The sequence below is a fragment of the Nyctereutes procyonoides genome, unplaced genomic scaffold (genome assembly GCF_905146905.1).
Source record: "Nyctereutes procyonoides isolate TBG_1078 unplaced genomic scaffold, NYPRO_anot_genome, whole genome shotgun sequence".
In the NCBI taxonomy this organism is placed as follows: Eukaryota; Metazoa; Chordata; class Mammalia; order Carnivora; family Canidae; genus Nyctereutes; species Nyctereutes procyonoides.
Genome location: NW_026575140.1, coordinates 46,770,213 through 46,796,370, shown reverse-complemented (window position 1 = coordinate 46,796,370; position 26,158 = coordinate 46,770,213). Strand labels below are relative to the sequence as shown.

General features: G+C 57.5%; 1 protein-coding gene across 6 annotated transcripts in view; it reads left to right on the top strand.

Annotated features, from left to right (window-relative positions):
- The window catches only part of KCNJ12 (potassium inwardly rectifying channel subfamily J member 12), a 43,729-nt gene extending 18,206 nt beyond the window's left edge, over positions 1–25,523 (top strand). For 2 of the 6 annotated variants that reach the window (XM_055306545.1, XM_055306550.1), the window contains exons 2-3: positions 13,681–13,802; positions 20,221–25,523. In XM_055306545.1, coding sequence (XP_055162520.1) covers positions 20,277–21,599 — 1,323 coding nt within the window. In that variant the 5' untranslated portion in view covers positions 13,681–13,802; positions 20,221–20,276 and the 3' untranslated portion in view covers positions 21,600–25,523. Of the gene's footprint in view, positions 1–8,023; positions 8,157–8,633; positions 8,908–13,680; positions 13,803–20,220 lie in introns of those variants that run through there. The other 4 variants (XM_055306546.1, XM_055306549.1, XM_055306548.1 and 1 more) reach the window with 4 other exon arrangements.
- The last annotated feature ends 635 nt before the right edge of the window (positions 25,524–26,158 follow it).

Genomic DNA, 26,158 nt, shown 5'->3' with positions numbered 1-26,158 from the left:
GGCTGTGCGTGCGCTGTGGGGGCCCTGAGCACGTAGAGGGCGGATGCCTGTAAGCAGATGTGAGAGATGTGTGTGCTGTGACGAGTGAAGAGGGTGTGACCTCATGGGGACAGCACAGGTGGGCGTGGCTCGCGGCCCCGCCTGGGGCCCCATCTCACCTGCTCTGACCCTCCATAACTTCTGCCCCTCTTGCCCAGCCCCCCTGCTTTCTGGGGAGGGGCTGAGGCTGCCTCCAGGCCAGGGCTGGGTTGTTATTGTTCCCCGGGCCATCACTCTGCCACTGCTCCCTGTGTCCTGGTACCCGCAGCGCCCCACCTCCTGGGTTCTCTGCTCACCTGTCGCCCACCCTCCACCGGCAGCTGGAGGGAAGCTGCAGGCTCCTGGGTCTCTGGAAAGGCTGTCTCCTAGAAGCTTCTCCTGCCTCAGAGCTTTACGGGTGTTGACACTCTGCTTTCACATGATAACCCCAGAGGATGCCTTACCCTTGTAGTCCCCATTTCTGGATGAGGACGTGAGGTTCAGAGAGGTTGAAGGGAGTTTCTGGGCTCCTCTGAGCCCCAGTCTCAGGGTCTGGCCCTGGCTCACAGAGCAGCCCTCCGAAGCCCAGCGTCAAGGGTGCACACGGCCCACCCTTATGTTGTGGGCTGCTCCCAGGGCCAGGCCTGCTTGCCCCCGCCCCATGCTGCCCTGCCTTGTGTCCAGAGCCCGAGTCGCTCCTTGCCTTTGGGACTCCCGTCTGGGCTGACCTGCCCCTGGCTGGTGGAAGCTGGAGTGGAGGGAAGCCAGCAGGTCTGAGGCCGTGAGGCCCCTCCACCCTCTCCTTCACCAGCTGATTGCCAAGTGCCTATTCTGCCTCCCGCACCAGACTTGTCTCAGATGAGGCCACAGAGGCCTGGCTTCCACAGGTCGGCCTCTCGGGTCTGAGGCCAGCCCGTGTGCCCTACTCCTCCTCTGTCCCATCCCCACACTGAGTGCCAAAGGCCCGTCTTTGCAGAAGGATGCTTCTGCAGGCTCCGAGGGGTCACCAAGGGGCACTGCTGGTCATGAGTGCTGGTCTCTCTTGCCACCCCATGGGCTGGAGCAGACAGGGGAGTCTGGATCCGGGCTGTGGCCCACATAAAGTCTCCAGTGTTCCCAGACCATCTCCCTGGGTCTCAGTTTCTCTTCTGGAAAATTACAGTATCTACCTCAGAGGACTCTGTTGTGCTTGTCCACGCAGAGAGGGTCTGGGGTGTAGTACATGCTCAGTAAACATGAACTCTCATTGTAGATCATTGTTGTTCTGAACGCAGACACGGAGCCCTTGCTCCGTGCCTGGCCCTGTGATGGGTGGTTCCAGAGATGCATCAAGGACTAGAAGGTCAGCTTGAGGCTGAGGATAAGGGAAGGGGTGCCTGGTGTGGTCAGGGCTATCTCAAAGAGAAACCCAAGAACTGCAGAGGGTTAGGGGAATCCCAAACCCAGTCCGGGAGCCTGAGGGACAAGCCGGAGGTCAGCCAGGAGGTGGGCACTCTGAGGGTTAGGGGTAAAGGCCTATGGAGATGGGACCTGCTGGGGGTTCACTATGTCCAGAGATCAACTGTCAGAAAATGTCAAGTCATTTTGTTTCCAGAAACTCTTTCTTGGCCCTGCTGGGGCCATAGCCAAGGGATGCCTGAAGATGCTTGAGGACCCCTGGAACTGGCCAGCGGGCGCAGAGGCCATGAACACAGTGTGATCAGTGCTGGGGTCCATGGGCCTCTTCCCTCTATACCCCCAGTGCCTGGCACAGAAATGCTGCTGCTGCTGCTAATCATGGTGATAGTGATAATAATGCTTCTCTATGAACTCATTTGTCATCACAGCAATCCCCTCTTGTTACCTCTGTGTTACAGAGGGGGAAACTGAGGCCCAGAGTGCTGAATCACCTGGCCAAGGCCTCACCACACCTGAGGGACAGAGCAGTTTGAACATAGTCAGTGCTTGGGCAGGGGCCATGGACGGGACCAGGGAGCGAGCAGGGGTGTTCTGGCTTCAGTTTGGGCAGGGTGAGTGGGACTCTCCTGCTACCCCTGCATTGTCCTGTGTGTGGCCCACACATAGCCTGCCCTCTCTGGGCCCTGGACGTCCATGGCCAGCCTGGGACTCCTTCTGCTCCCCAGTTGGGCCACAGTCTTGCTGTCCTTTGTCCCTGCTGAGCCTGGCATGCTGGCCTCACTGGGTCCCTAACAGGCAGATAATGGCCAGGGGTTGCTGGGAGGTGCCTGCTGCCCTGGCCTTGGAATTGAAATGGGAGTGAGGGGCTGGTTGCCTCCCAAGTGCTTGCCAAGGTCAGAGATGAGTGCTGTACACACCTGGGCTTGCTTTGTGCCCACGGTCCTATGGGGAAGGAGTGACATCCTCAATTGACAGGCAGGAAACCAAGGCTCAGAGAGGGGCAGCCAGGTGCCCCAGATATGTAGCCAGGGAGTCACAGAGCTGGAATTTGAACCCAGAGCTGGCCCACTGGAAAGCTTGTGCAGTCTGGATTCAAACAGGTGCACTACCTTGGGCTTTGCAAATAATGTGAATGCATGGTGGCCACTTGCTGGGTGATCACTGCAGGCGGGCCTTGTGCTGTCTACCAAGTCCTCACATGCCCACTCCAGGCCTCAGAGGTACATCAGAGCCCATCTTACAGATGAGGATACTGAGAGGCCCGAAAAGGGGGCCAATCTGTCTGGCAGGATTTGGGATTCTAGCCAGCTCCGCTCGCACGGGTCTCCAGGAAAGCTGGGGGTTAGGGGATGCCCTGGGAGTGGTCAGGGGGTTTCCAGAATTCCCCAGCCCAGTTGATGAGGCCTGGCCTATCTGGCTGCATGGGGGCTCCTTCTTTATGAGGATGATGGCAAGAAGGTAGCACTCTGATTCGAGTGTCCTTCACACCTGCCATTGTGTTGACAGCTGGAGTTAGGAGAGCCAGCCAACCTAGGCCTCCCCTTGGCTTCTGGGCGTTGAGGTAGGGCCACCCCCTGGCAGGTGAGGGGACCCTGCATGGCTGTGGCTTCAGATCGCAGTGGGCACTGACTGTACTGGGCCATCCTCATTTTCCCAGGGGCTGCTCCCCAGACACCTCAGTGGGCTCACCCAAGGCCTGGATTAGAGCACGTGATCGTTCAAGGTCACCTGGCTTCCATTCCCGGCCATTGACCCTGAGCAAGTCACGTCACTTCTCTGAGGCCCATGTCCCTACGTGCAGAACAGGGCTCATGCGAGCACCTACCTCGGGTACTGGCTTCTGTGTAGGTTCGTCAGGGTCGCTTGTGACAGGGTCTGCCGCGGTGCAGAGGGCTGGGTCCCCTGCCTGAGGTCTCGGCACAGGCTGCTCAGGGGCTGCTCTGGGACCCGGGGAGGCCACATGCCCGCCGGGGCTGCCTGCCAGTGGGGGGGCCCCCTGTGCCTCCGACAGAGTGTGGCCTAGGTAAGCGACTTCACCGCCCCTTTCCTCACCGGTCACATGAGGATAAGAGCGGCTCTTTCCTGTGAGGCCTGGCGAGGACACAGCGGGGCGGGCAGGATAAAGCCCCGTCCTGCCCCGGCCCACAAGGCGGGGTGAAGGGGACGTGGGACTTGTCCTGCCTGAGGGCCCCCGTTGGCCGCCGCTGTGGGGGTTCGGTTCGGCCTGGGCGCCGCGGGGAGCACATGGGCGCGGTTTCTGCCCGCCCCTCGCTGGGAGTATTTATAGCCGGCAGCGGCGCTTGGCGGGGAGGGGAGGGGAGGGGAGGGGAGGGGGGGGAGGCGAGGCGAGGCGAGGCGAGGCGCCGTCCCTGCCGGGCGGGCTGCGCTGCAGCTAGGGGCTCATGAATAAGTCATCGCAGGATCTGGGCTAATGGCCTGGCTGGGGGGCAGCGCGTGCAATTAGCGCACTAATTGTCCAGAGAGGGTGACTTGTGTGTGGGCCCGGCCCAGTGTCCCCGGTTTGCAAAGTGCCTAGTGTCTCCCTCGGGCGCCCTCTTCTGGGGCTCGGTCATCTGGGCGTGGGCTCCCCATTTTTGGCCCTCAGGGCCTATGGCCCCACCTGGTCCCTGCTTGCTGTCCTGGGGTGGGGGTAGGGCTCCTGGGATTCTAAACGGGCCCTACATGGGGGATACTTAGCAAGCTGGGCCAGGTATGGGACCCTGGACCTGCGCCTCGGCTTCCGGCAGCGCTCAGCTAGCTCAGCGACTGGACCCTGGACCACCCAGTGGGGGTGGGGGAGCTGTGAGCAGAGCCTGGGGGTAGGGGCTGAGCGTTGCCCCCTCCCAGCCCTCCAGCTCCTTTTCTTTCCCCCAGCCTCTTTGTGCTCAGGGGTTTGGTTTTTTTTTTTTTTCCTTTGAACCAAGGCTGTCCCAGCTTAGCAGGCTCCTGCCCTGTTGCCAAGGTGACCAGGCCATCTCTGGCATCCCATGACCACTGCCAACCAGGGTTGGGTGACCGACTGTAGTGCGTGCATGTGCACCTGCCCTGAGCAGACATGCATGTCTGTGCCACGCCTCACAAAGCTTAAACATTATATATAAAATACACACACACACACACACACACACACACACACAGCTGTGTGCAAGAGCAGACACACAGAAACCTATACTGTGGTGTTCAACCCCACCCAGCACAAACGGCAGCACAGATCTGTCCTTGGGAAAGCACAGCCCCATGTGTGTGTGTGTGCAGTGCACAACACACAGTAGACTGCACAGGCACCCATGTGTCCCTGCAGAGGAGCAGGGGCACACAGAGCTGTGCACGCTACACACATGTGTGCAGTGCCGTGCGTGAGACACAAGCTCCCGGGACTGTCCACTTCCTATCTCCCACTTCTGTGCAAACGCTAACTCTGTAGGAGTGCCTCCTCTGGTCACCAGAGCTGCCTGCAGTTGCAGCCCTGGGAATTAACACCTCTTAGTCACTCCTCCCCCAGCCCCTCTTGCCTCCCAGGCCCTGTACCCCTTGGTGGGGTAGACACCGTCAGGCCACTGCAACTCCTCCTTCCCACAACACTAGACCCCTCTGGGATCATCTTTGCCCCCTGGGGGGGATAGCCAAGGCACCAACAGGCTGGAGCCTGGGTTCCCTTGGCAGGGACTCGTTCATCAGCACCCCTCTGACTTGCTGCCATCCTTCCCCTGTGTTTCCTCACTCCCAGGATCACTTCCCAAATAAATTTCCTGCTCCCAAATCCTTCACTCAAGGGGAAATGTAAAGGGAGGTCAGGTGCCTACACATCACTGATCCTTCTAGAAAAACATGCACCCATACCCCAGACCTTATGTCCATGTAAGGATGTGCCTCATGTGAGCACCTACTGGGTACTGGACCCCTGATCTGGGCCCTGTGGACAGTTTAACTTTATTAATTCCCCACCAGTTGTATCAGGCAGGCAGTAAAATTAGGCATGTTTAACCGATATGGAAATGGAGGCAAGGACTAATCCTATAATTATGTATCTTAAAGCTGGAGGCAGGGCAAGCTGGAACGGGCAGGGACAGAGTGTGGGAAGAATCTACAGCCCCCCAACATCTCCCTCCAGCTGTCAGATGCTGACGTGAGAAAGGAGGTACAAAGTAGCTTCATCATCCTCCTTGCTTCTGGCCACATACCCCACCTCCCCCACTGGATACACATGACCTCTCCAGGATACCTAGCCTGAGGAGGAGACAGCCTTCCAGGAATGGCTGGCCTGTGGCTTTGGTGTGCTGGGTATTCTCTCTGACTGATTCTTCTAGGGGCAGGACATCCAGGCAGTGTCTCCAAGTAGTGTTGAGAGGCACATACAGTAGGTGCTAAATAAAAGCTTCAGATATGTGAAAGCTTTTCCTGGAGTTCTCAGTGGCTGTCCCACCTGCCTTGGACAGAAACCTGATGTTCACACATCCTGCTCCAGGACAAATGCCCGCAAACATACTTTATCCTCTTGGACACAGGTGACGAGAGGACCAGTGGTTCAAGGTCACACAGCACAGCCAAAGCCGAATGGGTTGGGCACCAGTCCCCTGCCCCAGCAGCCCTGGGCTCTCAAGCAGCCCCTGCTTCCCTGCAGCACTAGTTGGCTATGAGGGAGACGCAGACAGCAGCACATGGCCAGGGAAGTTTCGCTGTGGGAGGTAGTCCTGAGACCCTTGGGACACTGTGGTTTCTCCTAGAGACTTTAGGGACAGGCTGGTGCGGTCAAGTCCAGACTCTCTGTTCCCATGTCCCTGGAAGTCCTGGATTCCCATCCCCTCTGCTCGGGACCAGCTGTGTGGCCGTGGGCAAGGTGCTTGCCCTCTCTGAGCCCATCTCTGGCCTCTGTCAAGAGGACTGACCCTATGCATTATAGTAGTGTATGTCACAGTGTTGGGCGTGCCTGATGCACGGTCTGGCTGGCTGGGGGTGCCTTGACGCCCACTCGCTCAGGATAATATATTTGTATGCGTGAGCGAACCCACACAGGACCACAGAGGAAACCCGAAACCTGAACTATTGATTGACGCGTGATGTTGGAACGGGTGTTACAGCAACTAGCATGCTGTTGCCTAATAACACCTTGGATAGCAAGACCTAGCGGAGGGAGGCCCCAGGACCCCCTGCGCAGGGCACCAGGCAGCTGGGCTCTGCTGCCTCCTCTTGTCACAGAGGGAGCGGTACATTTTGCAGAGAGAAAAGGGGAAAAGTGTTTCTCCCATCAAGTTCGGAGAGCCCTGGATTTCAGTTTTGGGCCACAACATGGAACTTACCAGAATGTGCTTGGTGTGGCAGGGACCACACAGCCCTGTCCCCACCCCGCAGAGTCCTCCAGACCCCTCGACCCCCGTCTTTCCCCTCATTTGTTTTGCTTCTCATGTCCTTGGGCAGGCCTCATGAGGGTTTGGGGAGCAACACAGGTGGCCTATGCTGTGATCTCTGCTTCAGTTTGTGTGGCCGTGGCAGGGAGAAAGGGTTCCCTGCATCTTCAGCCCCACCTACCTGGCTGTTCTGGGGAGGCAGGTATTGTGATGTTTCCCAGCAGGGTCTCATGAGGGGTAGGAGGACCCCCCAGCACCCCAAGGCTTGGCCTGGAGCCCCCATGCTGACATGGCAGAGAGCTGATATTTCCTGTTCTGTTGGCTTGCCTGGAGCTCAGAGGGGGCTCTGATGATGACAGCCAGGCCCCTGCTCCCTGCAGGGCTGCACTGCTTGGAGCAGTTAGTGGGGAAGGAGGTGGGCGACTCCCATTCAGGCCACAGTCTTCTCCCTGAGACAAAATGAGTAACACCCAGAAGAACCTCTTGTTTGGCAGATGGGGAAACTGAGGCCAGACGGGCCAATATCCCATGACAAGTTATGACGGAAGTGGTCTTGGGATGGACTGCAGATATTGCCTGCTGTCTTGCAGTGCTGGCTCAAGGGTACTCCTGGGTCACAGTGGCAGATTCAGGAGGGGCCTCCTGAGGCTCAGTCCCCATTGCCCTCCTTAGTCTTTTCCAGAACCTGGCCCCATGCTCGGGGCAGTCAGACCCGGGCCCTGGCCTCAGAGGGCCCCTGGCCTGGTGGGGGAGACTGAGAGGGGTACGTAATTGCCACCCAGCATGGTCTGATCAAAGATAGAGGGAAGCACAAGGGCTGGAGACTTTGAAGTGGGTGTTGAAGGATGGGTAGTAGTTTGAGGGAAGGTAAGGAAGGGAAGACATTGGGCAGAGGGTCTGGCATGTGGCAAGGCAAGGAGGTGGGAAGCATTTCCTCTGTGCACCATTTCTGGGACATGGGCTATTACTGCCACTGGCAGTGAGGAAGAAGGGGCGCAGGGGCTCTCATGCATCCAGAGGGCTATGTGTCCCCAGCCAGGTGCTCTCTCTTTCTGAGTTGATCCTGTCCCCTCCTACTTCTTCCCCTCTCCCTGGCACACTCAACTCCAGCCCTGCCACTCTCCCTCCGGTTCCTTGAACACATGGAGCAACATTCCAGGCTACGTGTCTTCACTGTCGCTGTTCCCACTTCCAGGAGTTCACAGATGCTCTCCTTCTGCAGGTCTCAAGTCAGTGTCACAGTTGTCCTTCAGGCAAGCTGAAAAACCTCCAGGATACTGCCCACCCTGCCTCTGGAATCACTGGGGGTTGCCCCAGGCACCCTATCTGCATCTCGCAGAGGCGCAGCAGATACCTGCTGACTGACTGAGTGCATAACTGTTAAGCGCCATTGTGGTGAGCACGTGAAGGCCTGGGGCCTTGGTAGAGCTCCCAGGCCTAAGCTGGGGTGAAATGCTGGTCCCTCTAGAAAGCCTTCTCTTTTCTGGACTCCTCCTCTTAGAGCTTAGCCTCCTGCCCATGCCAGAAGGAACCCCAGGCCCCTCAGAGGTCTATCAGCCCCCCCCACCCAGGGCATTTTCTATTCCCCAAATAAAGCTACATTTACCAAATAAGGAGGCAAAAAAGGGGGAAGAAAGACAACTGTCTCTGTGTGCCCCTCAGCAGATCGTTAGGGTCACTGGGGGACTGAGGCCAGGGTCTCAGGCTCTGATTTGCCCAGCTTTATCCTGGACAGGCGTCACATGGGGCTCAGCCTGTTAGGAAGAAATATGGCTCCCAAGGTGGAGCCTTTTCCCTGATGGGGACAAGGCAGGTCTGGAGGGCTCATCAGGGAAGAGGTGGCTGGAGCACAGAGGGACCAGAGGCAAGACACCTGGCTCAGCTCGTGGATGGTAACCTTGGACATGGCCATGCTCTCTCTGCCTTATTTATTCCTCTGTCAAAAATGTTTGTGTTATTCCACCTGGAACATTCTCTAATGTGATGCCAGGTATTCAGCCAAAGTCAGGCACTCTGTTCCAGGGCCCGAGACATTGGAGGACTCAGCAAGGAGCAACAGGGGACCCCGGGGAAATCTTGGAAGGCTTTATAGAGGAAGTATCCTTGGAGCTTGAAGGATGCATTGAGTTCTGGAAGGCAGCTCAAGGTATTCCACTGGGAGGGGCCATCTCACGTTGAGGTTGTGAGGTATGCACATTCCTGAGTCATCAGTCACTGGGGGTCACGTGATCCTCAGCAGAGAGCCCAACTCTAGCACTCTAATATTCTTATCGCGTCCTTTTCTGTTGTTGATTTTTAAGAACTCTTTCTATATTAAGCACAACAGTCCTTTTTTTTTTTTACAACAGTCCTTTTTTTTTTTAATTTTTTAAATTTATATACGATAGTCATACAGAGAGAGCGAGAGAGGCAGAGACATAGGCAGAGGGAGAAGCAGGCTCCATGCACCGGGAGCCTGATGTGGGATTCGATCCCGGGTCTCCAGGATCGCACCCTGGGCGAAAGGCAGGCGCCAAACCGCTGCGCCACCCACGGATCCCCTACAACAGTCCTTTTTATAACACATTTTCATTTACCTTTTTGCTTATGATAGGTTTTTTTTTTTTTTTTTGCTTATGATAGGTTTTGATAAGCAACATCATAAATATTTTTGTGTTGGTGAATTTTCTGCCTTTTCTTTCACAGTCTTCTTTGTCCCAGGCTTTCTTGTCACATGCTGAGTGCTTAAGCAATGTCTAAGGGATGCCTGGGTGGCTCAGTGGTTGAGCATCTGCCTTTGGCTCAGGTCATGATCCCAGAATCCTGGGATGGAGTCTCGCATAGGGCCCCCTGCTCAGCGGGGAGTCTGCTTCTCCCTCTCCCTCTGCTTCTCCCCTTACTCACGTTGTCTCTCTCACCCACTCTCTCTCTCAACTAAATAAAAAATTTTAAAAAACTTTATAAAAATTTAAAAAAGAAATCTCTGAGAGTCCAATTAAGTTGAAAGTTGAAAAATTACAGCTATAAGAATAGAGGCCATGGTGCCTTTGCTCACTGAGATCCTCCTCCTGGGGTTCCTTCCTATTCTTTCTCTCTATTCCTTCCTGCCTGCCTGGAGCCTATGCCCCCTCTCTAAAGTGAGTTGGGGATCAGATAATGTGATGATGGCAGTGGGGGGTGGTGGGGGACCAGGAAATTTCCAGCTGGGCAGCCTCCCTGTATTTACTTGCTGAATACTTGCATGAGGTGGAAACTATTATTAATCCCATTTTACAGGTGAGAAAATGGGCTCAGAGAGGTTATAGGACTTGCCCCAGGTCACACAGGAAGGCACAGAGATAGGATTTGAACCCAGGCCATATTTCCCCAGAGCTCATACTTTCACATATCCTTCTGGCACCTCATTGCCCTCAGATCCAGTCCAAGGTCGTTAATATGATACCCGGCACCTCTCAGGTCCTCCGTGTCTTCTTCTGTGTCACAGAGTGGCCCCAACATCTCAGTCACACAGGATCTGGAGTGTTGGGCTAGCGAGGGCCAGCCCCCGGGGTTTTAGATAGGAACAGGGAGGCTCAGAGATGGAGAGAGCCTTGTCCAAACCCCAGTGTGTAAGGAGCAGAGCCTCAGTGGGACTCTTGAGTGCTCCCCCCCTGGAATTTCTCCTGCTGCTTCCTCCAGGAAGCACCCCTGCACCCTGACTGGGTTGACTCTCCCCTGGGGTCTGAGGACTTTGCCTGTGGCAGGCCCTCAGCAAAGATTGGCGGCAAGAGGGAGGCCCAGAGAGGGCCAGACACCTGCCCCATGTCACACAGTGGGCGGGAGCAGAGCTGGGGGCCTGTGAAGCCCCTAAGACCTTTCTAGGTTCTGCGTGCCCCTGGGACGGGACACTGGGGATGGAGCAGTGTCTATAATGGCCACTCTAGGAGAGAGTGCCCAGGGGACTCTGTCCTCTGCTGCTCCTAGGGGCTCAGGGCCAAGGACACCCTGTCTCCCTCCAGTCCTCACCTGCTGTAGAAGGATGTTCTCAAGATAAAAATACCCTCTGAAACATTCCCCAGTGTCTGGCACGAACTGTCGTCCGTCCTGGGGGCCAGAACCTCCTGCCCCAGCTTCACCTTGGGGCCCAGAAGGCAGATGTCCACCCTTCCTGGGCATTTGGCACAGCCTGTGCCCGGGAGCCGTGTGTCCCGCCCCTGTCACTGGGCCGCGGCGGGCACCCCAGGCCAGAGGAGCGGCGCCAGGCTCCGTGTGCGCCAGGTCCGTGCTCCCCTTCGGTGCCTGTTGGGAGGCATCACATGGGACCGCGGGGGGCCGCAGGGGTGTGTGCCGCGTTTCAGTCCTGCCGGAATCCCACTTGGGCGCTCAGAACCGGGGAGAAGCCGTCCGGGGACGCCCGAGAGGCCCCAGCATCACCCCGGCTGCGCGGCGGGCCCTGCCTTCACTCCCGGGCGGGCTCCCCGAGGTCGCGGGCTCTTCGGACTTTGGAAACGAGGCTGAGGCCCGGGAAGGGCCCTTCGTGCGCGGGGGGCAGCCAGGCGAGGGCTCGGGGCTCTCTGCCCCCTCGGCGCCCCCTCCAGGAGGCCTGTGCGTCGCCGGCTGCCCCCCCCCCCCCCCCGCAGGGCCCTTCGGGTCCAGGCCCTGTGCCCAGAGCCTGAGCCTCCGAATTCCTGGGCGGCCGGGGCAGGCGGCATCCGCCCGTTTTGTGGAGGAGGAAGCCCGCCCGGCCTCAGGAAGGGGAAATGCCTGGCCCTGGCCCCCGGCGGTGTGGGCCCCAGCGCTGGCTGACAGACTGGCACGGGCAGGGCTAGTGGGGGAGCCTCGGTGTCCGGCCGCCCTGCCCTCACTTGGCGGGAGTCTGAGGGCCAGTCTGGCCTGTCTGGGCTTGGCCGCCCCGCGTTATGTGGGAGCCTCGAGCCCCCACCCCGCCTCTCCCAGGCAGGACTGTGCCCCGTGCCCCAGGAGGCATTTGGTGATCTTCAGGGGTTTGAATTTACATCATGGGCTGCTGTGGCCATCCCGGGGTGGCGGGGGCAGCATTGGACAGGGTGTCCAGAGACCTGGGTTCTTGTGTCCCAGCTGCCACTCACTCCAGTGCAGCTTTGTGACCTTGGGCAAGTCACTCCTCTGCTCTGGGCCTGTTTCCTTGTAGAGTGGAGCTGATTTTGCCCACCTCACAGGTGAGAACAAATGTGGCTGGATTTGTGGTCTGGAGAGAGCCCCTTTAGGAGCTAGGGCATCAGGAGCAAGGGGAAGAGAGCCTGGGGCAGGTCAGGTGACAGGTGACCAACAGGAAGTGGGGAGGGCAGGCTGTCTCACATCCTTCTCCCTATAAACTTCTTTGGCTCCCATTGCCCTGTGACATCTCCTTTTTTGGAGTTCCAGCTCAGGGTGACCCAGGGCAAGTGACTTAGCTTCCCTGAGCCCCAATTTCCCTGTGTGGCCAGCCAGGAGAGGCATCGCTCCTTCAAAGTGGGGCTGTGAGGGCTGGAATAAATGAAGCCAGGAGCTAAGCCCTCAGGGCTGGGCACAGTGTAAGCCCATTCCAGGGGCAGGGCATAAGATCAAGGACTTGGGCACAGGTCCTAGCCATGGAGATTCCCAGCTGTGTGACATGCTTCTACAGTGGAGCTGCCCTAAAGCTCAATCTCCCCACCACTTTAAAATTATGAGGGCTAAGAGATGCACCCTGCAGACCTATGGCATCTGCTCAGGGCATGATGAGGGACAGGGAAGTGGGGGGCTGAGAACTGGGACTCTGTCCCAGTTGAGATGAGAGTCTGGAAGGTGAAGAAGGACCAGCAGGACATTCCCTTATGGAGTAAGCAGACGCCCAGAAGGGAGAAGTGAGTCAGCCAAGGTCACACAGCTTGTGACAGGCAGTGGACTTGAACCTAGGTCTGTGTGCCTCTAAACCCACTGCTGTCACCTGCCCCAGGAGGCTTATGATGTGGGGCTGACTCACCCACAGTTCCTTGATCCCAGCCAGAAAAGCCAGTGCAACTGTGGATTACAGCCAGCTCAGCTGTGACGGGGTGGGGCCCGTGACCTCAGTGGCTGGGAGGTGGGGGAAGGTGAGAAGGGCCAGGCAAGTCTGCTTGCCTCTGGGAATTCATGGAGCCCCTTCCCGCCACACAGCATACTGGGGGAAAAGTAGGGGGCTCCTTTGATGTGGGAAAATGACGTTTGTGGGTTGCTGGGACCACCCAGGATGCACGAATGCCCAAGGCAAGTCTCTGAGAAGCTACTGACATGCACTCATCCATATAGCCATTTACCCACCTGTCCACTCATCTGTCTATTCCTCTCTCCCGCTCACTGAACCACTTCATCCATCCATCCATTTACCTGCTCATCTCTCTACCCACTATCCATCACGCATCCATCCACACACCCACCCACCCATCCATCCATCATCCATCCATCCATAATCCACCCACCCACCCATTGGTAACCCACCCACTCACCCAACCACACACCCACTCCCCTACCCATAACCCACCCACCCTATCCATCCATAATTCATCCATCCGTCTGTCTGTCCTTCTGTCCATCCACACTTGAACCCTGGGGTTTGCATTGGGAGGGCTCTGCAGGTGGTGACTAGGAGTATAGTATGATAGAGACCTGAGTTCCTCTGCCACATTACCCACCTCTCTGGAATGAGACCAACAATAGTTCCAACCAAGTGGGGTTGTTGTGAGGATGACATGAGCTAATCTCTGTAAAACACCCACCACAGTGGCTGACAATTGGTAGGTACTCCAAGTTGCGAAGGTGTGGGTATCAGAGGTGTGGGCTGGAGGCCTCTTCCACCTCCCATGGGACCCTGAGGGAAGCTGCAGAAGTGGGGGTTCAGGTGGAAATTTCAGACTTTTGAACCTTTGCTTTTAAGGAGAGCAGTACCATCTATAGTAATTTGGCTTTGCTCTGTTGACTTTAGGGTCTTCTAGTGACCGATTCCTCTCCAGCTGGGGTGCAGGAAATGGAAGCTGCTGCTGACACAGCCTTGAAGACAGCCACTTGCCTGCTCAGCACCGTTACTTAGAAGATAGGATTCAAGAGGTAAGATGAAGGTCACTGATGTGCATCTACCCATCTAGCCATCCACTCAACTAAATACTCCTCTGTCCATTTACCTCTCCAGCCTCTCATTCACCCATTGTCCATCTACTAGTTCCACATATCCTCCCATGTGTCTGCCATCTACCTGTCCACTCATTTCCCAACCCACCTAGCCATCTTCACTTCCACATATTCACGCATTTCCCAACCATTCACTCACCATCCCAGCCATTCATCCATGCACCCAAGTACCCATCTGTCCTTCCCTCCACCAGCCATCCATCTAGTCATCCGTCTGTGCCCACCCACCTGTCCATCCATCTATCCATCTCTTCATGCACCCAAACTATCGAATGATTTTCTATCGACTTAAGCCATTCATCTTTCTGGTTCCCACCCATCCACTCATCCATCTGCCATGTCTTCATCATGCATACCACCACCCATCTGTATTTATATGTGTCACCTCATGCACTGTTCCATCGTGCTCCTCATCCATCTGCTATTCTGCTGCATATTCCCTCAGCCTTTTATCTGGACAATGAGCGTTTCCTGGGTGTCCCCTCTGGGCTAGGCCTGTACCAGCCTGTGTAGGCCTCTGAGGTTGGCCAGAAATGCGGCCTGGGCAAGGTCAACTCTTATACCAGGTAGAAGGGGCTTCTGGTCATAACAGGAAAAGCCCAGGGCCAGAGGATCCAAAAGGGCTCTATGGCAATGGTGACCTTCAGATGATCCCTGACAAGTGGGAGGATTCTAAGCATTCATTTTAGGTATGATTTGGGATTTGGACCACATGCGGCAGAGGGTCGCCACAGCACAAGCCCTTAGAGGCCTGTTGGTATGTCCAGACAGGAGTGGCCTGAACTGGAAGGAGGATGTGGGTGAGCAAATGGTGGACAGCCTTGGCAGTTCAGGAGACAAACCACACAGGCAGGACCTGGTGACGGAGTGGATATGAAGGCTGAAGGAGAGAGAGGAGACAAGGTTTCTGGCAGCTCAGGCAACTGGGGAAGTGACCAGGTTACCAAAAGACTCTATGAAGAGGGAAAGGGGGAGGAGGAGGTCAGAGGAGGGGGATGGAAGGAGGGACAAGGAAGAAAGGAAGAAGAGGGTGAGAAAGGCGAGGATGAGGGGAAGGAGGGGGAGGTAAAGAGGCTTGGGAGAAGAAGAGGAGCCATGTTGGCCACATGGTGCTGTGGGACATCCCGGAGGCAAGGCTAGGGTCTGGGGAGGTAGGATAGAACAGGCACCCCAGAGTATGGCTGTCGCAGGGGCGGGGAGCTGCCCCCTCCAGGAAGGTTGTTCTGGGGGCATTAGTTCCCTGCCTGTCCAGTGCATAAGCAGAGTGTATACCAATGGCCAGAGAGAGCTTTCGGGCAGAGACTAGGGTCAATAGTGGCTGGAAATGAGCACCCAGGAGTGGGGAAGGCCTGGGCCGCGGGCGGCACACCCACCACATCCGGCATCACGCTAACTTATTGTGACTGTTTCTGTCCTTGCACCTAGCATGGGTTTGGCACAGAAAAGCTGTGCGGTGCTGACCCCGAATGCGTGTAGGCTGTGCTGTATGCTGTGGGCAAAAGCGGTCTGTGCATTGGGGAGGGGAGGGGGATTCGGGGCTCCCCACTGCTGGTGAGGTGCTTGCCCCGCTGCGGTGTGCTCTCTGGGCAGCCGGGCCTGCCTCTCACGTCCTGCTATGTGACCTAACGGGGGAGCCTTCTTCCTGCCTACAAAGTAAAGATGGGAGCCTTCAGGCGCTTTTGCGAAGCCTGCTGGGTATGTACTAGATGAGGACAGGCTCGGAGGCCTTCCCAGGACACGCGAGAGGTTCTCTGGCGGGTTAGCGACGTCTGCCACGGGCACGGGCTAGACGAGGAGGTGCCAAGTGCATGTGGGTCACACGCTGGCTTTCCCTGAGCCAGGTGATCTCCAGGGATTCGTTCTGGTCATCAGCTTTGAGCAGGAGGCGGTGAGTGCCCCATCCCTGGACATTCGAAGCGAGGGCAGAATGGCCCGGGGTCAGGGCTGCTGCAGACAGGCTTCCGTCTGCTTCTAGTGCCGAGACTAGGGGCTGCTTGTGTGTCTTCTCACCACGTGGTGTGGCAAGGGCCTGGAGGCCTGCGATGGGAATTCATGTCCTGCCTACAGTCCGGCCCTGGGGGTGGTGGGGGTTGGCTTCTCTCCCACCCTCTAGTCTGGAAACTTGCTGCTTCGTGGCCATGTGATCCTGGGCAAGTGACTCAGTGTTTCTGAGCTTCAGTTTCTTCATCTGGAAAATGGAGCTCATAGTCATAACGTCGAAGGGATTAAGGGAGATAATTAGAGCTCTTAGAAGCTGGCCTGGCCTGTAGTGAGCACTTGGTCTGTATTGATCACTACACTCCTGCCTCTCAAAGTACTCTGGCCAACTGAAAGGCCTGGGACCTAGGGTGCTTAAGCCCCTCCTGCTCTGGGCTCCCTCCATTGGCTCTTCCAGTAAGTGCTTCTTGACATCTGAGAATGTGGGCCCAGGCCTGGCCCTCATTCCCTCCCGGATGTCACTGAAACCTGAGGTGCCCAGAGCCTCAGGGGACAGGGCATGGGGTGTTCTGCTCCATCCGGAGGCACCTCTGGTGATTCTTGGGCCCCACCTTGGGTCATGTGGGAGCTGCCTCTCTAAAAGCTCCCAGCCCAGGCTGTGTCGTGCTCTGAACACCCTGGTGGCTCGGAGTCGGCGTCCACAGATGCCGTGGCCAACAGGGCAGTGGGCTCAAGGGACAGCCAGGCTGGGGACAGCTTCTCCATCACTCAGAGGTATCTGGGTCCACGCTCTTCACCACCCCTTCTCTGCCTGCCGGACTCACTTCGCTCCCTATCTCCAGTGCGGAAGTCACACCGTCTAGTTCAGGTAGCAGACCCTGGGGTGCCTCTCCTGTTCCCTTCCAGAGAAGGCCTGGGATCCCCTCTGGCCAAGCCAGGCATCTGCCAACAGTGATCCTAGCTGTCATCTTTAATGTCTTATCCAAGCCCATGAGCTGCTGTGTGACCTGGGACAAGTCTCAGCCATAGTTCTCAGATCTAGGAAATGGGAAGTTGGCCTCCTAACTTGCTGAGGCCTCTTCTAGCAAAACAAATCTAACAATATTTCTTACCTGATCTAACCATATGCATCCATTGAGCAAGAGCCAAAGAGGCCTGCATGTCCCTGGTTGAGGATGTTGTCCCACATTTCTTACACCGAGTCTTTAAAGATTCCACAGCTGTGTGAACTTCCTGCCACATCTGCGTTTGTGTGCATGGAGTGTCCTTGGGACGTTTGGCAAGTTTGTAGTGCTGGGGTTTCTACTTATGGGCCCTCTTCTGGGTATTTCTTTGTGGTGCTGCACTCACCAAGAGCCTGGGAGGGGCTCCTCACACCCCTAGCAACACACCCACACATGCACGCGCGCGCGCACGCACACACACACACGGCAGAGTGGGGCCACAGGAAGCTGAGGACTGGACCTACACAGGGAACTGCCAAGTCGCTGTAATCCTTAGTTTCTGGGTGCCTTTGGACAATGACTGCTCATATTCTCAGTTTCTAGCTGAGAAACAGCAGAGCAGAGTGTGAACGTGACTTTGTTGATTTTCTGTGTGGTTTGAGGAGGAACACCAATGGAAGAGGGGGTTGCCAAGCCTGTGTGACACGGTCTGGGTGGGTCCCAGTTGCCCAGCCCAGGCACAGACACCAGGAATCACTGCAGCTCCCTCACCTGCCTGGAAGCTGGCCGGGTGCGAGGCTCCCCAGCGGATGGGAGCAACGTGCCAGGCTGGGCTCTCCGGCCTTTGATTCTTCCAATTCTGTCCCTTGCAGGCCTCCAGCTGCTTAGAGCTCCAGTTGGAGCAGCATTGACCCGCTGGACATCCCTCAAGGCCTCCAGGTCACATAAACCTGCCCCCTGCGGTCTGGTGGCCTCCCGCCAGCATCTAAGTACCCCAGCCCTGAACACTTCTTCCCCGAGGGTCCAGGAATCTGGGGCTGAGCCATCTTCTCGGCACAGTACCTGGGGTCCCCACAGCCACCAGCTCCCTGCCTCCTGGCCTGGGCGGAAGCAGCATCCACCATTACAGCCCCGGGCCTCAGCTCCTTAGGCCCGTGGTGAGGTGGTCAGCTGGAGTAGCCCTGGGGGGAGGATGGCAGGGTGAGAAGAGGCTCCCGCAGAGCCTGAAGGCCCCACAGCAGGAGACCTCGCATTAGACGAACTGGTTCGAATATCAGCTCTCCTGCTTATTGGCTGTGTGGCTTTGGGGAAGTCACCTAACCTCTCTGAATCTCCATTCAGAGTAGAAATAACAATAGCAGTCACCTTCTTGTTTTTTTTTTTTTTAAGATTTATTTATTTATTTATTCATGATAGACATAGAGAGAGAGGCAGAGACACAGGCAGAGGGAGAACAGGCTCCATGTCGGGAGCCCGATGCGGGACTTGATCCCAGGACTCCAAGATCGTGCCCTGGGCCAAAGGCAGGTGCCAAACCGCTGAGCCACCCAGGGATCCCCCCTTCTTGGGGTTTTGAGAGGATAAGCTAAGACCATTTGCTAATATGTCTGGCTTGCTCTCTCTGCAGCTTGAGGAGTGGGCAGGAATAGCCATGAGAGTTGTATACGTGCCCGCTCTGGGGATCCAGAAGCCCGTGGCAACAGAGACAGATTCTAGGAGGGGTCTGCAGGCTGGCTGGTCATGTGGGCTTCTCCCTCACCTGTCTCCCAGGTTTTTGAAGCAGAAGTCAGATGTCATGCTCCCTCTGAGCCTCTAGCTGCACCTGGTTACACAGACCAGGGCTAAATCGGTGTTGCCTCTTCCTGGCCATGTCACTTCCAGTTTCTGGGTCTCTGGTGGGTGCCCAGCCACCTGCCTGTCTGCTTGTGGCCAGGCTGTCCTGGGACCTTCTTAACTGAGGCCTACTGTCTTCTGGGCACTCTAGGGCTCCCTGCCTTGTCTAATGCTGACCTCCTAGTATGACCAGGTGGGCACTGGGTCCCCATTGGTGGGGAGGAATACGCCCAACTCCTCAACATGCTAGCCAGGCCAGCTAGCCAGGGTTCTCCCCCTCCTTCCAGCCCAGCCCCGGCTGAGCCAGGCTGAGGGCCTGAGCACTTGCAGCCCTAATGCTAATGGCCAGATGGCCTCAGTGCCCACAGTAGATGCCTCAGCCTGGCACCGACAGGCCAGCCCAGAGCCAGTGGGGCAGTGGGGGAGGGGCAGCTGCCAGCCTCTCTGAGGGCTGAATGTGTGCTAGTGGCCACGAGAACAGTGTTTGTCCAACTATGGGTGTTATGCCCTGGGGCGTGCCTGAGACTTCTTGGTGTACATGAGCGTGTGTATACGTATGTGCAGCAAGCCAACCAAGTGCTCCCCTGAGTGGGCCAAGGATAGTGATGCTTCTGAGTGCTCCCTATGCTCTGTCCTGTAGAGCTGAGAAAGGCAGGCATGGGGAAGACCCCTGGGCTGCAGTTAGTCAGTGATCCTTCTGGATGCTGATTTGTGGACGGCCTCCTAGCTTCTGATGGGGAGGCAGAGGGCATGGTGTATGGGTACCGAGAGTTGGGTGCCTCGGAGCATAGCACATGAACATTAGGAGGGTGTCCTTGGTGTTCTAGGCTCTGGGGATGAGACTGCAGTGAACAAAACAGCAAACTCACTATGCTTAGGTAGCCAGCGGTGTGTCTCATGGTGGGAGTGGTGGGTAAGGGCAACCCGCCCAATACATGTCATTCCTATTCCTATTATTAGGTCAGAAGTCGATGATTTGGGGTGAGGAACTGGGTGAGGGGTTAGTCTCCGGAGGGTGCAGGAAGGCCTCTGGAGATGCTTTTGGGGCCTTGCGGCCAAGAACTGAGGGAGGTGAGGCAATGGGAGGACATCTGGGTGGGGAGCATGCAGGACAGGCTGGAGGAACAGTGTGGAGAAGGTGGGCTGCAACAGCACGAGTGAGGAAGAGCCTGGGAACTGAGATCTGAGGGGCCTGGACTCCACTCATGCAGGCCTCGTGGGTGCCAGCCTCAAGGGACTCTGGCCTCAAGCCGAGGATGGCAGGCTCCCCCTGGCTGCCTCTGGACCGGGGTTGGGGCAGGAGCACAGAGGTTGGCGAGGTGGCCGCCATGGTGGTCCAGGTGGGTGATGACGGGGACTCAGGCAGTGACAGTGGGAGAAGAGGTAGGATCCTAAATATACTTTGAAAGCAGAGCTTTTGGGGTTTCGCGGCCAGAGCTCCCGGGGGGACCGAGTGTCACTTTTCCACACTGAGAAGGAGGGTGAGTTGCTGGCTGAGGAGGGAAGATGGAGAGCTCGGTGGGGGGTGAGTTAGGGTGAAGCCGTCGGAGGGCTCTGGGTGGGGGCGGAGGCGGGGGCCCGTGTGGCCTGCTCTGCCAGCCCCACTGTCTTCCCTGTTGCAGGAGCCGCCCCCCGCAGAGCCGGCCCAGGGGCGAGCCAGGGCCCCCCCAGCCCCGGGATGACCTCGGCCGGCAGGGCCAACCCCTACAGTATCGTGTCATCGGAGGAGGACGGGCTGCACCTGGTCACCATGTCAGGTGCCAACGGCTTCGGCAACGGCAAGGTGCACACGCGGCGCCGATGCCGAAACCGCTTCGTCAAGAAGAACGGCCAGTGCAACATTGAGTTTGCCAACATGGACGAGAAGTCGCAGCGCTACCTGGCCGACATGTTCACCACCTGCGTGGACATCCGCTGGCGCTACATGCTGCTCATCTTCTCGCTGGCCTTCCTCGCCTCCTGGCTCCTGTTCGGCATCATCTTCTGGGTGATCGCGGTGGCCCACGGCGACCTGGAGCCGGCCGAGGGCCGCGGCCGCACGCCCTGCGTGATGCAGGTCCACGGCTTCATGGCCGCCTTCCTCTTCTCCATTGAGACGCAGACCACCATCGGCTATGGGCTGCGCTGCGTGACAGAGGAGTGCCCGGTGGCCGTCTTCATGGTGGTGGCGCAGTCCATAGTGGGCTGCATCATCGACTCCTTCATGATCGGCGCCATCATGGCCAAGATGGCCCGGCCCAAGAAGCGGGCGCAGACCCTGCTGTTCAGCCACAACGCCGTGGTGGCGCTGCGCGACGGCAAGCTCTGCCTCATGTGGCGAGTGGGCAACCTGAGGAAGAGCCACATTGTGGAGGCCCACGTGCGTGCCCAGCTCATCAAGCCGAGGGTCACCGAGGAGGGCGAGTACATCCCACTGGACCAGATCGACATCGACGTTGGCTTTGACAAGGGCCTCGATCGCATCTTCCTCGTGTCCCCCATCACCATCCTGCATGAGATTGATGAGGCCAGCCCGCTGTTTGGCATCAGCCGGCAGGACCTGGAGACCGACGACTTCGAGATCGTGGTCATCCTGGAGGGCATGGTGGAGGCCACGGCCATGACCACGCAGGCCCGCAGCTCCTACCTGGCCAACGAGATCCTGTGGGGCCATCGCTTCGAGCCTGTCCTCTTCGAGGAGAAGAACCAGTACAAGATCGACTACTCCCACTTCCACAAGACCTACGAGGTGCCCTCCACACCCCGCTGTAGCGCCAAGGACCTGGTGGAGAACAAATTCCTGCTGCCCAGTGCCAACTCCTTCTGTTATGAGAACGAGCTAGCCTTCCTGAGCCGCGATGAGGAAGACGAGGCCGATGGAGGCCAGGATGGCCGTAGCCCCCAGGCTCGGCATGACTTTGACAGACCCCAGGCCAGTGGTGGTGGTAGTGGTGGTGGTGGTGGTGGTGGTGGTGTCGGTGTCCTTGAGCAGCGGCCTTACAGACGGGAGTCAGAGATCTGAGCCACCATGGGCCAAGGTGCAGCATCCGCCCCGCCAGGGAGAGGCCCAGCGTCCCGTGAGGGTCCTGGGTTTGAGCAGAATGGGCCTGGTGCCCCGGTTGCAGACTCAGTAGCGTTTTAGATGTTTTATGTTCCTTCACAGTGGCCTGGAAAGGTTGGCGGGAGAGTGGGCGGCCAAAGTGGGCCGCCCCTGGCCTCAGAGGCCGGAGCAGGTGCAGGGGCAGGGAGGTGACCTCTGGGGGTCCGGGCCAGGAGCCAGGGGCTTCTGCCTGACGACAGAACAGCAGCCTGCCCGGAAGTGGCTGGACAGCCATCCAGCCTCTGTGGGTCAATGCTGGCAGGCTGCAGTGCACCTCACTGGTTTTTAACTTGGGGAGAAACACCAGTTTTGGCTTTCTCAACCTTAGCTTGAGTAAGACTGTTTACAAAAAAAAAAAAAAAATTTAACATGTGATTTAAAAAAATTTGATTTGTGGGGGTTATAAAAAAAAGGACAGTTAGAATTCCGTTGGTCTTCCGAGATGCAGGCAGGTAGATGGAGGCCCCACGAGGCTCCCCGAGGCTGGACAGGCCTCTCCTCTGTGGAGGCCGCATGCGTGCCAGGTGGCACAGTCCGCAAGCGCAAGCACGGTGCTCATCCGTGGTTCCTTATGCTCACGGCGGATCAGGTGATATTTGCGCTAGAAAAACCAAGACCATGTTAATGATCATCATAAAAGCTTTCCAGAGTCATAGTGGTGGGGGGTAGGGGCTGGGAAAAAACTATTTGAGCTTTTCGGGTTTGACTTTTGTACCTTAGAGGTGCGTCTCAGGGCTGGAAATGGGACCTGCCTGCCGTGGAGGGCCCGCTCTCCCCCCATCCACCAGATTTTCCTGTTTTACTTCTCTCTCCTTTTCTGCCTCATAGCCTCCACCCTTCCATAGTGAGGGACACTTGGAAAATGTTGGAGTAGATGGCTCCGTGGGAAGGGAGGGCCGGTTCCCTGATGACAAGGAAGCAGATCAGCCCCATTCCCACGGGACCCCAGTGTGAGTCGTGCCTTAGAGACCTCAGGTGGGCCAGCTCCAGCTGTTTCTGTTGTTACCGGACTAGCCCGTACTCCCAGCTGCCCCCGATTCCACCATGAAGTCCCCACCAGCCTGTCTGCCTGCAGAGGCTGGGCTATCCTCCTTGCACCTGGGACAGCACAAGGGAGCCCAGGTAGGTCCCAGCCAGGCTCTTCTCCGCTGCTGAATGGCAGAGGATCTTAGAAGAGGTGTGGAATTGTCAGCCGAGATGACTGGGAGTGGCACTTGCTTCTAGGCCCCCTCGTCAGGAGGAAGTTCGGAGCTGTTGGCTCTGCTGGCCCCAAAGCAGGGCCCTGGACCAGGAACTGCCCAACATGGGCTTGTTCTTGGCAGGGGACACAGCTGGCAGGGGTGGAGCTGGCCAGGCCTTTCCCAGGACAGCTAAGATTTCTGTCTTCTCCAATGACCAGGCCTGTAAGGAAGTCCTTAATTAGAAAGCCCATACATGTCTCCTCAGCCTGCCTGCCTAGGCCACTCCAACCTGTGCCCTCTCTGAGATAGCTAGGCACCAAGGACTCTCGCACAAACGGGAAATGGAAGGAGACTTCAAGGTCACGAAGTGAGTGGTGGGTCTTGGGAGGCAGGGAGAAGCCAGGGGCCTGGGGTGGGGGCTGTTACCTCTCCCCTCCTCCTCCACCAACCCCCAGGGCAGCTGGAGACCTGGTCTGAGGCCAGAGGACCTCGAGGGTCTGGGCATGAGCCATCAGTCCCCCCCCCCACACACACACACGGGCGCCCTGGGACCGTGCCCTGAGTGGTGTCAGACTCTCAGCATTGTGCCCTAGCCTCAGACTCCACCCTCATTTCTGGCTGGGGGAATTCCAGCAGTGGAGTCAGCTCTTTCCTCTCAGGATCTGCTGGAGGGGCTTTAGTCCTTCCCAGCTCGGGGCCTGGCTTCCCAGCCCTGAGCCTGGCTGCCTTTCTCCATCTTAGCTCTGGGGGGGTGGGAGGGGCAAGGGTAGAGTTGATGTGGGACAGCTTCCCTGCCCACCCCCTAGATTGTCAGGCTGAGCCAGGGAGGGATGAGGGGACCCCAGTCACTTGAGGCTGGCAGAGGGGCCTGTGTCCTGCTCTGCCCAGCAGCTGGAGATCCTTCCAGGGCTGGTGAGCCAGGCTTCCACTGCCACCATGCAGAGCAGAGCCCAGGGATGTTGGGTGACTTGGTGCACCTCCTCTCAGGCCCAGGCTGGATGGTTCAGCCCCAGACCCTGCGGGAGAGCAGCCCTGGGCTGCCTTTCATCTCTCGCCAAAGGCAGATGCTGCGTTTTCAGACTCTTCTGCCCTTTTTTTTTTCCTTCCCTGTATTTATTTATTTATTTATTGCTTGTGCTAAAGACCAAAATAGTCTCCCTCTTTAGTGCACTTGAAACGGGAGGGTGGATGGGAGGAGCTGTGTGTGCTCACAGAGCAAGGATTACGTCATCCCTGGGGAGTGTGTGCCGGGGTGGGGTGGGGTGGGGTGTGTGTGTGTGCCCGTGTGTGTGTGTGTGTGTGCATGTGGTGTGTGGAGAGCATGTTAGCCCTCTGAGTGTGCCACATGCCACGTGCAATGCGTGTGCCGAGCACAGGCAAGTAGGGAGCATTTGTGCACTTGAGTGTGTGTGGTGTGTGTTTGGATGCGTGTGCATCTGTGTGTACATGGAGTGTGGTCTGTGTGCTGTGCAGGTGTGTGTTCCAATCTACTCCCACCCTCACCCTTTCAGGCAATGGGATTTCCAGGAAGTTTCTTAACAACCTGAACTGAGAGGTGTGGCTGTTGGAGCCAGCCAAGGTGGCCTGGGTGCCCTCCTCCCTGAGACATGGAACTGCTTATGTGGAAAAGGGGCCGTGCTGGCGGCGTGTGTGTGTGAGTGTGAGTGTGTGAACACCCAAGTGCATGCATTTGCAGGAGCAATCATCTCATCGCTGTTCAAGGAAATATGTGCAATTGTGGCTTTGCATGAGCGTGTGGATTCACCGTTCGTGGGCATGCTGTACCAATGTGTGCCCACGATGATCTCCATATGTGTGTGAATCTGGGCTGATGATGTACACACGTGGGATGTCCGTGTGTGCATATACACACAGACTCAGAGTTGTATGTATATTTACCCACAGGTATGTTTGTGAGTGTGTGTTTTACACGCGGGCATTGGTTTAAATGTTTGCCAGGCTGCAAGGCTGGGCACACACCGCTCAGGATGGATGCGGGCTGGGGACATTGGCACAGCTGAACCCAGTAGCCCCACTGCCCTCTGCCCGGATTACATCCATATGGGAATGCATGGAATGTGTGTGCCAGTGTGAGGCTTTTGTGTACTTGGGCATGAGGTAATATCTTCCCATGTGTGTGAGCACATGGCATCCAAGGTGAGTGCTTGCATATGGATGGCGTATGTGTGTGTGTGTTTGGCCCAGTGAAGACGTCGTGCATGTGGTGCATTTGTGTGTGGCAGTTGTGCCGGATTCTGTGAGCAGGGCTGGTGCCTGCCTGCTGGGGGCAGTGTGTATGGGAATGCACGAGCGTGTGCAGGTCCCAGGGCTGTGTACACAAAAACGTCAGTGGAAACGGTGTGTCCGTGTGCACGCCTGCGCGTGCTGCCTCGAACACGGTGGCCGCCCCCCCCCCGTGCCTGCTGGTGCTGTGCTGCCCGGTCCCTGCCTGCCCGAGGGTCCCGGGAGGGGCCGGGGGCGGGAGCGGGCCTGATGGGAAGGAGGCCCTGCACAGGGGTGTCTGCCCTGCGTGAGGTCATAGAATGTCAAATCTATTTTAAATGGTGAAACTGGAGAATTTTCATGTTATTTTCAATACATAGCGGTATCTAAAGACATAGGCCACGAGACTAGACCACATTAAATGCATTTTGATCTCTTTGAGTGCCACCGTGTGGAGATGTGTGTTTGAAAATCCCTGCCTGGCCTTCTGGGGTTCACTCAGCCCACCATAGCCTGGGGCCATGGGACTCCCCAGGGGCCTGGGGGGCAGGGGTGGGGGTGGGTCAGCACAGGAGCTCTGGGAGAAAGCACAGAACACCCCGTGCTTGCAGGCCCAGGGTGCTCTTCCAGCTGGCGCACACACCCTCACAACCTGGGACCACACACCCTCTCCCGCACGGGCCTCCGGGTGCGCTGTACCACCCACTGCGGCTGGATGCTACACTTCCCCAGCTGCGTGACCCAGAGCCGCTGCCCTGGCCTCCCTGGGGGCACACCTGCCCACTGCTCATCCCTTCTGCAAGGATTTGGTGAGCGCATGCCCACCTGGGCGTGTGCTGAGGGGAGGAGGGCAGCTGCTCTTTCCTGGGACTTGGTAGTGGGGGAGCCCCTGCAAAAGAACAGAACCAACAGCCCTGGTTCTCACCACGGTGACAGCAGACGAAGCTTGGGTGGGTAGGGCAGCCCTAAGAGCCCTACGCCAGCCTGGCCTGGTGACAGGAATTGGAGGGGTGTCCTGCTCAGTGAGGTTGAGATGACAAGGGCCAGAGGGCAGACAGGTGCCGCCGGCAGGGGGAG